This window comes from Alligator sinensis, unplaced genomic scaffold, assembly GCF_000455745.1.
Source record: "Alligator sinensis unplaced genomic scaffold, ASM45574v1 scaffold421_1, whole genome shotgun sequence".
In the NCBI taxonomy this organism is placed as follows: domain Eukaryota; kingdom Metazoa; phylum Chordata; order Crocodylia; family Alligatoridae; genus Alligator; species Alligator sinensis.
The window spans coordinates 3,812,711-3,824,222 of record NW_005841871.1 but is presented as its reverse complement, the minus strand read 5'-3'; the positions used below and the strand labels follow the sequence as shown (position 1 = coordinate 3,824,222).

The following is an 11,512-nucleotide window of genomic DNA, read 5'->3' as shown; positions in this document are numbered from 1 at the left end:
AACTGCTGCAGCTTCCTGAGCCTGACGAAGGGTTTTTGAACCCGAAATCTTGCTTAATAACTATTCTCCAACCATTTGGGTTGGTCTAATAAAAGATATCAAATTCACCCAAGGAACCTTGTCTGCCTATATCCTTAGACCAACACGGCTACAACCTAAACCCCTGTGTATTCCAGATACACCCACAAAAGGACCACATGCTAATTAGTCCCCACTCATGTCCGAAACTGGGTGTTCTTGTTACAAGTCTTGGGATCCTTCAAAAAAAATTTGCAGATGAAGCATACGACAACCTAGTCTGGCTTTACCTCATGAAGGGCAAGGCCATGTTAATCATATGCAACAGGGCTGAGAGAGCAGTTGACAGAGGTAAACTGGGTAAACTGTTTGGGGCCCCATTTGGTGATGTTTGTCAGACATTTAAGGCTGGTGAAGAAACAAGAATCATTGGAAATGGGAAAGAAAGGCGAAGCTCAGCTGTGTGCGAAGAAAGGAAATAAAAATGTATGCAATGCAGCGGCTCACCATGACTTGAAAAAGAGAAGGACTGTGCTCAGTGGGCAGTACTAAGTCATATTCAGAAGGGTTCCACTATCCAGGTGTACCTCCTCCCTAGCTTGCTCCTGCAGCCACATGGCTGAGGGTTAGCGAAACTTGGGGGCATCCAAACCCCAAGCCTCCAAGCTTGGACCTGCATGTAGGATGCCTGCCAAATTATTTGGAAACATCTGAAGCCCTAGGTGGAGGTGGAGGATGTTTGCCAGTAGTAGGGCCAAATACGGTCCTTGAATGACCCATGGATTTGGAATTGATTTGGCTTGCAACATGAAACAGTTTCCTTAAAAGGTGTGCTGGGTGGATAATGAGATGGGAATGTGTATAATGTAATTACAATGATGAGCTTTGGACTGTCAAGTGAGCCATAGCAGCCATGGGACAGATTGGTAGAGGAATTGTGATTTTATATATTTATATATATAGAAATACATATTGTGTTTTAGTCATGCTCACTGTTGGCTGCACATAATCAACTTAAAATTGGTTTCCATTACTGAGCACATGCTGCTTTTGGCAGCAGTTTAATAATAAACAATGTATTTAGTGAGGTTTCCTTGTATGCAAATTTAAGACAAAGGACTTCCTCCCCCCCCCCGGTCAACAAGGGAGGAGTCCTGGCCTTACATTTGGGTAAATAAGGCAGGGGCTGGCAAAATGTGGCCTGCAGACCAGATGCGGCCCACCAGGCCATTCTATCTGGCCCACGTGCCCCCTAAAAAAAAAAATCTAGAAAATTAATGTTCATCTACCCCTGGCTGCCTGTCATGCGGCCCTTGATGGCTTGCCAAAACTCAGTAAGCGGCCCTCCGCCCAAAATAATTGCCCTCCCCTGAAATAAGGTAATACCTAACATAGAGAATGCACGATCCCACTTATGAGATTTTAAAGTAGAACAGAAAAAGCACTGGAGAACATACTCTAGGGAACAATCCTGTATTCCAAGGTAAGTAGACTAAAAGATATAATAGAGCAATATCTTTCCCATTTCTAATATATATAGTTCAAGGTGAAATTTGACAGATACATCTATATAAATCCAACTGTACATTGAAGCTGATTTTCACCCTCTATTTTTAGACCCCCCAAGTAGTCTTCACATATTGAAAGACAACTGCCTATAGTCTTAATCAGTGTGGTTTGATACAAGACAAAGAACAAAGAAATAAAACTCTTTGATTTTAGGATACAACACCATTCAAACATGCTATAGTAACATTAACACAATCATCTTGCTCACATTCTGAAACATATAGTTACTGTACATGGTGCTATGAATGGGAAGTTGCTTATATAAGGAGACTTCTGGTAGGTAAGAAATAGTTGCTTACTAGTTCTACATTTTCCCTTGAAAGATTTTTAATTTTTTCTTCCATTCTCTGGATACACTGCAACATGTCATCATTCTTTTTATTCATCCTTGTGTTTTTTTCTACCAAGGGTTTCAGCTGACTTTCTGTTTCCCGAGAACGTTTCAGCTGCAAAAAAATCAGAAAAATCAAACCAAGTTTAACAAACAAGATATAAGCTGAGCTACAATGACCTGAATGAAGACAAAATACTTGAATTTTCATCACTTCATCTTTATTTTTCTCTCACTTACTCAGAAACTCTTTCTTCTGCTTACTGTCATGGGATGCATGCTATTGCTGAACTGTACTGCATGTATCTGAGTAAAAATAAATGGCAAGAATGGAGCATTAACTAATAGCAGAGGTACCTTTTCTTCTGAAATCTGTAAGACACCTTCACTGCGGAAGTTAATCATCATTCCTTGCTCTCTGAAAGCACCCACATTTCACAAGGTCTCTTGATAAACTAATCATTTTACATATATGCCTCCTACAATTGATTAGACCTTTTGCAGAGAATGCAGCATGATAACCATTTTTAAATCTTTTATTAGATATATACTGCTTTTCTTTACTTCAAGAAAATTAAACCCAATATGTAATTAGAGCAATCAGGGAAACAGCCAGAGGGCACCAATTCCATCTAAATGTTCTATTGACATTTTCAAGCTGCTCAATTTTGCTCCTGTGGTTTTATGTTAGGCAATCATCTGGGATAAATTGCTGACCTTTCTCCCGATTGCGGGTATTCAACAACTAATAAAAATAGATGAAGTAAAACACCGGACTGTTTTGTTACTAAACAAAGAGGGTTATTTTTTAATCATACACACTTTTGAACATTCTCTGCTTTAATTGAAAATCCTGAAAGATAACATTGTTCCTGAATGGATTCAATGAAGATTTGGTTCTTTGTTTCAGGGTGAGGGAGAATAAAGAACATATTTCCTCATAAGAACTTAATTACAGCAGTTTACTGAAGCAACTGGGTCTATAAACATGCAACTTCATCTGACAGAAATATTTTTTTCTACTGTCTAAAATATATTTATGATATTTTAATGCACTGCCTCTACCATTTAAGGGAAAACGGTAAATCATATGTCTAAAGAAGTGACCAGGTTACTAAACACTGTCTTCTCCTTTATATTAGATAAAAGGAGTAAGGTAAAGTTAAAATGGAAAAAAAAAACAACTAATGAATAGAGGAAAAATAAAAAATATGGTTAAGAGTAGAAAGGATATTTTGTATTGAGAACTAAATACCAGAAAAAATTACTTGCAGGATCACACTACCTTACTCAGATCATCAAAATATACTTATACTACCTAAATAGACATGTATTATTAAGTATCACACCAAAAAAACCCAAACTGCTCTGTATTCTAAATTGTTCTTCATAAAACTACTTGAAGACAAAGGGTTGTTGGTTGTAGCCATGTTGGTCTAAGGACATAGGCAGACAAGGCTCTTTGGAATGCGATATCTTTTATCAGACCAACTATGTAGTAGGAAAAAATGTTCTTTGCAAGCTTTCAGGCACAAACACCCTTCTGCAAGCACAGGGAGACTCTGCTGGTGTTATATCATAGAACCCTAGAAAGTTAGGTTGGAAGGGACCTCAGGAGGTCATCTAGTCCAACCCGCTGCTCAAAGCTGGACCATTCCCGACTAGGACCATCCCATCCAAAGCTTTGTCTAACCGGGTTTTGAAAACCCCCAAGCAGGGCCATCCCAAGGGTGGCATGAATCAGGGCAACTGCCCTGGGCCCCGCACTTTGGGGTGCCTCATGGAGCTGGGTGGAGTGGTGGCTCCACGTCCAGCTGCTCGCTACCCTCCCCCCCACACCGTGGTCCATGGGATTGGAGCGGGGGCAGGGCCCTGCATGAACTGATTTGCCCTGGGCCCCGCACCCTGCTCGGGTCAGTTCTGCCCCCAAGGATGGAGCCTTCTGGGGACCTCTGGGTAACCTGTTCCAGTATTTTATTACCCTCCTAGCAAGAAATTTCTTCTTAATATTTAACCTAAACTTCACTCACTGCAACTTGAGACGGTTGCACCTTGTTCTGCCATCTGCCACCAATAAGAATAGCCTATCTCCATCCTCTTTCAAACCCCCCTTCAGATAGTTGAAGACTGTTATTATCTCTTCATGCGTTCTCTTGAATAGAAAAGCTATCAGAAGGGGACATGATTCTATTTCAATTTACTTCAGTTTACACTAAGGTAACTCCATTAATTGAGGCAGCACTAATTCCGATTACACTAGTGTATGCATGAGGGTCAAAGTCCCTAAACGTTTCTAAGCAATCTATTAATTTTCCTAGTTGAAGTGCAGGACAAGAACTGCATCATGCTGTTCTGATACATATTCTTTTAGAACCTATATTATAAAGTTTTCTGCTGATAGACTACACAAACCAGTTCAAAGGTTTCAGTGAAACTGGGAGTGATTTTTAGCAGGGATTCATTTTGGGAAATTCTTACCGCTGAGGACTTTACACAGGATGCCCTGTGAGGCAAAGCATGTCATGAACAAGGGATAGGGAGGTGGGTGTGGGAGGGGAGACTCTCTACTAGAGAGAGTACTGCCACCACGCTGGTAAGGGCCACATAAGCATTAAGCACCTGGGAGACATCGACAGAGAGGAAGTTCTACACCTAAGAAAGAAAATTGCAGAGAACAGAGAGGATGGACTTCATAGTTTCATAGTTTGTTGGGTTGGAAGGGACCTGAGCAGATCATCAAGTCCGACCCCCTGCCATGGGCAGGAAAGAATGCTGGGGTCAAACGACCCTGACAAGGTGTCTATCTAGCCTCCTTTTAAAGACCTCCAGGGTAGGAGCGAGCACCACTTCTCTTGGAAGTTGGTTCCAGATCCTAGCTGCCCTGACAGTGAAGTAGTGCCTCCTGATATCTAGCCTGAATCTACTCTCCATCAACTTATGGCTGTTATTCCTTGTTACTCCCAGTAGTGCTCGGGGGGGACCAGGGACTCTCCCATTGCCTGCTGGTCTCCCTTGGCCAGTTAATAGACGGCCATCAGATCCCCTCTCAGCCTTCTCTTGTGGAGGCTAAACAGGTTCAGGTCTCGTAGCCTCTCTTTGTAGGGCCTGCCCTGCTGCCTCCTGATCATGCGAATGGCCCTCCTCTGGACCCTCTCCATGTTGTCCACATCCCTCCTGAAGTGCAGGGCCCAAAACTGGATGCAGTATTCCAACTGCAGCCTAACCAATGTCATACAGAGGGGGAGGATCACCTCCTTGGACCTGCTCGTGATGCATGACAAGGTGCGGTTAGCCTTCCTGACTGCGTCCCCACATTGGCAGTCCATGTTCATCTTGGAGTCTATAATGACTCCAAGATCGTTTTCTGCCTCTGTGCTGAAGAGACGGGAGTTCCCCAGCCTATAGGTATGCTGCTGGTTCTTTCTCCCTAGGTGCAGTACCTTGCACTTGTCAGTACTGAAAAGACTTAATGACATTCTAATCTAGCATTTCAAAAATACTGAATTGATTTTTTTCTGTTATTGCAAACAAGACCATTTTTCATGTCTCTGTCACATTTTGTGATTGCAAAGATTAAGTCAGACAATTCAATGCATGAGTTATATATGTGTTAAAAGGCAGCATGTAAACTATCACATATAATTTGATACAACGTTATAACTACCAAAACAAAATATATTTCTAAAATTATCACACATCTTTGAAAAAAGAGAAGACACATTTGTCTTTTCTATATTTCACAAACCATATTCATAGCATTGGGTTCCTTAGTCATGTCTTTATGAGTTAGCAACATTACTAGTCATTCCAGAAGATGATAAAAAAAGAAGTTTGGGGGGGGGGGGGGGTGAAGATTCAAAAAAAAGGGGTTGGGGGGGGGGGGGGTGAAATCAGTCATGAAACCTTTTGCAACAATGAGTTGCAAACGATAATTTCTCCCTCTTTCACACAAAATAACAAGTAGAAAGACAACTAATCATTCCATCCTTGTCCCTCAATGAAAATGTAGTGGACTTGGAAAAGACTGCTCCTCCCTCTCTAGATTAGCCTTTTCAAAATCCATATTTGATTAAATGGTATGATATTCGGTATCTTAAGAGCAGGAAAATTACTTTGGGAAGAAAGAAAACTTGTGAATTCACATGTAATCGCTTTTTCTTTTAAAAATCATACTTTAGCATGTCTTTTTGGAAGGTCACTGTTCAGGGTAACAGGACTAGCAGCTTCCTTGTTACATGGTAACTTTAGGTGGCTTCTGGAGTTCTGAACCCTGGACCGGCTGCATGTTAACAATTTTTTAAAGGTCACATTATTCAGCGTAATTTTACAACACTCCAGGGCAATATTATCTTTAATCCTACACTTGTTCCATTAACTTGTGGCCACTCTCCCCAGCTTTTCCACCCAAGTTGAAGTCCTCCAGCACCCCAGGAGGCAGCAGGCAAGTGGGGAAGCTGGGGCTCAGTGCCTCACCAAGAGCAGAGTGAGTCAGTCCGAGCCAAGGACACCACCTCCCCACCACCACACTCACCAGCTCTACTCCTGGCTCAGCTCTGGGAGTAAAGCCATCCAGTCTGAAGGGGGGAAACATACTGCCTCCTCTGGTGTGAGGACAGCTGGCTCTGCTTCTGGAGCTGAGCTGGGAGCAGAGCCATTGTCAGCACCAGCAAGGAGCTGGTGCTGCCTCCCCCACTCGGACCGGCTGGCTCTGTTCTGGGAACTGAGCCAAGAGCAGAGCCAGTGAGAGCAGTGATGCCTCCCCAAGTCGGACTGGCTCACTAGAGCTAGGAGCAGAGCCAGTCCAAGGGACTGCAGGAGGCACCGGGGCTGCAGTACTCACTCTGCACCGCAGAAGCATTAAGACTGTCCTTCCCCTAGCTCCTACTCCTGCCCCTGTTCACCAGGCATCTAGTAGCTAGTCACAGCTGTAGAGGTGAGGGGCAATCAGAGCAGTTTTTTTGTCTTACCGTATGACTACTTCACAAAGTCGATTAACATCTGTTTGGCTTACAGGGTAAGGTCTGACAAGGCCTTAAGAGATGCATGTATTTATTAAAAGAAAGAGACAAAGACAACAAAGGTTAATTAAAAGAAAGTAATTTCTTGAGGGTCTCACAATATTATGTGGAAAAAAAACGCTGAACATCTCTGTACAAGCTATTGGCAAAGAGTAGTGAAAGATATATAAAAAAACAGAAGAAAAAAGAGGAAAAATAAACCAAGTAGGAAGATTAAAAAAGGAAGAATTAAAGATTTCCTCTACACATTCAAAGTATGGTTTAGTAGACCCAAACTGATGTTAAGCTTTGCTTGAAAGCACAACTTTCTGGATAATATTATACCACTTCCCTGGCAGACAAGTTTCTTTGGGTAGATGTAATATCTTTTTAGACAAACTAAGTAGCTGGAAAAAAGTTCTTCTAAGAAAAGATACCACATCTACCCAAAAAACCTTGCCTGCCTAGGTCCCTAGACCAACACAGACAAAATCAACAACCTGCCACTTCCCTGTAAATTCCTGTAAGTTACCATCTGTGTTTTTACCAATTAATTTACCAATTCATTTCTTTCATCTGCTAAAAGGGTATTTCTGTCTTCCAGTTTTCGTATTACAGCATTCAGTTCAGCAATTTTTAGCTGAAATCTTCGCACATCTCGCTCATCCAAATGCTGCTCCTATAAGAAAAAGACGAACCAAAAGAGGATTTTTCATTTTTCAGAAACTTAATTTACTACCCAGAAATGTAAACTTAGATCACAGCAGTTAAAGTTAACATTCTATGTATGAACCTGAATGGGAAATGCAGAGAGAAATATTTCTGTGCATTTCTATCAACGATTAAAAAATATTCTTTAAATCAGCACAATAACTGAAGCTATTTTATAAAGACATATTTCTATGAAATAACAAATGTTAGTAACCAGAATAGTAATTCTTGGTTCACTGTTCAAAAAAAAAAAATAAATAAATAAAGCTAAACTTTTATTGTTTAAAAAGTCAGTCAGTCATTTATTACCATTATTCCAAGCCTCGCACCAAGATTAATAAGCACATACTTCTAAAACATATTAGTGCACGTTTTTGAAGAGGATAAGTACTTACATGCTTAAATGTGCATTGTCATTGTATAAAATAGCTCATGCTCAAATACATGTCTGAAGAAAACTAATGGTTTGTTACCATAACTGAAAAAACATACTTCTTCAGTTGTGAATAGCCTCAGCTGTAAATCTCACTCTTTAGCTGAATTCTACATATTTACGTGTTTACAATTCAAGCATTTAAAACATTCTTTGAAATTCAGGAAGCTCATGGAATTTTAAACAAAGAAAAGAAAACAGCTATTTGTTACTATGACAATGTGACACAGAGCCATTATCGGTGCCACAGTCCATTCATATATCTGCAGAGTAGCCGGAGACTCAATGAAAGAGGAGAAAGTAGGTGTTCAATTTGAAGAACACTTGGTTAACTTACTGGACTGCCCATCATTTCAGTGATATCGCCTATTCCACCAGGAAGCTCTTTCTTGGGGCTGCTGTGGTACCGCTCTGCCTCCTTTACTTGGACAAGTTGTTCATCCAAAGCTTCCTTCTGAAGCAGCAGCTTTTGTGTATGGCCTGCCTGGACTCCAAGGTCCTTTTCCAGAGCCAAAATCACTCTGTCTTTGCCTTTTATCTCATCCATCTGGAAAGGAATAAAAGAAAGTAGGAAGCTCTGTCACATCTTTAAGTATTTACAACAGACAGCAAACATATCCACCTGTCAAAAACCTCACTATATTTGTGGGGGGGAAGGCAGGGTGGGAAGGGGGTCCGTGGAATGTCATACGTATTGTCTTGAGTAAGAAATACTCAAGAAAGCAAATTCAATGAAGTTTAGGAAAGTAAAAACAACCTTTATTTGAGGATATACAATTTCTGTGATTAAAAAAAACCAAAATAAAATTCTTTTTTATTATATTACAGAAAAGCTTTCATTGTGAAGCAGAGGGCTAACAAAGCTCATGTACCACTTAATCCCACCTAAGCCTCGTGCTCAGGTATAAGCGATACATCAACCTCATGTTGGCCTTTGGCATATGTAGTGCTACCTCATGCCCGATTCAGTTGTTCCATGGACACAATCTACTAATTAAAATTATCAGTGCTTAATCTGAATTTCCTCAACACTCAAGAAGCAAGTTGTATACTTGCTCCCTGGTCACAGGATTCAAATGTGGATTATTCTTTGTACATCATGAAAAATAAAATACCTGTATTATCAGAGCACCCAGGGTGAATAAGACAGTACTTCAGGAGCCAAAGGGTAAGAAAAGAAAAAAAAAGATGCCATAAACATCTCTAAATCCCATCTACAGTTACCAAATTTGTCCTCAAATTTAAATACAGTACTGTCAGACATAAATTGCTGTAGCTAGCAAAGGGCGTGTTCCTCACAGCATTAGTGTTAAATTGACTGGTAACACTCCAAACACTTGGAGAAATGGCAATCTGCAGCAGTTACTATAGAAACAGGTTTCTAAACAAGTATGCTAACCTTGCACTGTATCTTTATTGGGAGTGTAGTGCAATTTTTTTTCCCTAGGGTAACTAATTTTCCTTGCTCCACCAACATAAGCCCCTGGGATTTCAGTTTTCATATTCATATGGAATATTAAGCCAAATTAAGAACCCATTAAGTTATACCATATGTATGATTTTCCTTACTAAAACCCTACATTACAAAAACATTAACCTTCCAAAGTCAAGTGCTAAAATGTTATACAATGCCAGAATGAAGGTTGTCCTTGGAACCATACCTCAGTATCCTTGTGTGTCTGCATTATGGTACAGTTCTTTATTATGTGACCACATACTATCTGCCTCCCTCTGGCTTCCTGCCTTATTGCATTCACAGGCTAAACAGTAAATGAAGTAAGGCTGTGTCAAGGATCAAGCTGGTGCAGAAGGTTGATTGTCTGAAGCAAGGGGAGGCATGATCCATGGCATCAGCAAGGCCAGACTTGTAGTTTACAAACTGCACTGGGTCCCAGGAAATCCACATTTTATTAGCATCTCTGCCATATACTTCCTGTGTTCCTTGGGTCACTTATGGCCAGATCCCTGTTGACCTTGTACGTCTCTTCTAGGTGGAATTTAGGCACCTAAATCACAAAAAAAAAATTTCCTAAATTGACCCCTGCCCAGTAGGTAAAAAACTATCTAGATTTTCTAGGTACCTCTATTTTGACCTGGGAATATCTCTGGTCACCTAGACTTCAGTTACTATGCATGCTCAGAAGCAATCCAAATCAGCTTGAGGGGCTTTACTTCTTAGTGTCCAATAGGAGTTTGCGAAATGGGCTGTATTCAATTCAGATTCGGCCCAAATTGGGGACAGGAATTTGATTCAACTCAGATCGCTGTCCCCGATTCGATTCGGCCAAATACGAATCTGAAGATTCAATGCCAATTTGGAGAATCACTGATTCAGCCACAGACAGCTTTAACTGTTTTTTCTATATGCCTCAAGGTACCCGGCATAGCTCGTGAATGCTGTGATGGTGGAGCCGATGGAGCATCCCACAGGAGCATGGGGAGGCCCATGCTTGGCAGTGAACCCAGAAGCAGACCGGAAGTGCTTCTGGTCCACTTCTAGGTCTGCTGCCGAGGGTGCTGGGGACTCCCCCCTGCTCCTCTGGGACACTCTATCCACCCTAGCATCTCTGCATTCATGAGCCGCTGCTACCTTGAGGTATGTAGAAAAAACAGTTAAAGCTGTGTCTAGGTCTGAATCATTGAATCTTTCCAAACTGATTCAGAGGGTTCTGATTTGATTCAGAGACATTAAAGGGTCTCCTGATTCGATCTGGATTCAAAGATTTGGCCACTGAATCGGGCTGAATCTCCACCGAATCGAATCAGTGACTGAAGTTTGCCCAGCCCTAGTGTCTAAGCTCTGTTGGTAGAGAGCTTAAATACTGTGGTACTAGAGGAGCCTAAGATGTTTAAAGTGGGGACAAAGCACACCAAGTAACAGTGGAGCATTTGCACATGCGTTTTACTGTGAAGTTGACTAATTAGCTCTAAAGTAAAGTATTGCTGTCTATACATGTGCAGATATTACGCCAGAGTAAACTAATTAACTCCAAAGATTTCATAGACATTAGGGCTGGAAGGGACCTCGGAAGATCATCGAACCCAGCCCCCTGCCACAGGGGTAGGAACGCAGCTGGGGTCAAAGGATCCCAGCAAGATAAACGTCCATTTGTTTCTTAAAGGAGTCTGGAAGTAGGTGCTTGCACCGCCTCTGGAGGCAGTCTATTCCAGGCTTTGGGGGCTTGGACAGTAAAGAAGTTTTCCTTTATGTCCAACCTGAAATGGTCTTGGAAAAGTTTGTGACCGTTTGACCGCATCATCCCTTGGGGCGCTCTGGTGAACAGGAATTCCCCCAGATCCTGATATACCCCCCTTATATGCTTATAGGCAGCCACCAGGTCCCCCCTGAGCCTGCGCTTTTCAAGGCTAAAGAGCCCCAGGGCTCTCAGCCTGTCATCGTAGGGCCTGCTTCCCTGACCTCTGATCATGCGCGTGGCTCTTCTCTGGACTCTC

The 11,512-nt window shown here is 41.7% G+C and overlaps 1 protein-coding gene across 1 annotated transcript in view; it reads right to left on the bottom strand.

The window, feature by feature from the left end:
* The window catches only part of JAKMIP1 (janus kinase and microtubule interacting protein 1), a 221,141-nt gene that overhangs the window by 79,721 nt on the left and 129,908 nt on the right, over window positions 1–11,512 (bottom strand). The window contains exons 6-8 of the mRNA XM_025195098.1: window positions 8,397–8,606; window positions 7,475–7,594; window positions 1,887–2,033 (exon numbers count right to left, since the gene is read on the bottom strand). Coding sequence (XP_025050883.1) covers window positions 1,887–2,033; window positions 7,475–7,594; window positions 8,397–8,606 — 477 coding nt within the window. The remainder of the gene's footprint in view (window positions 1–1,886; window positions 2,034–7,474; window positions 7,595–8,396; window positions 8,607–11,512) is intronic.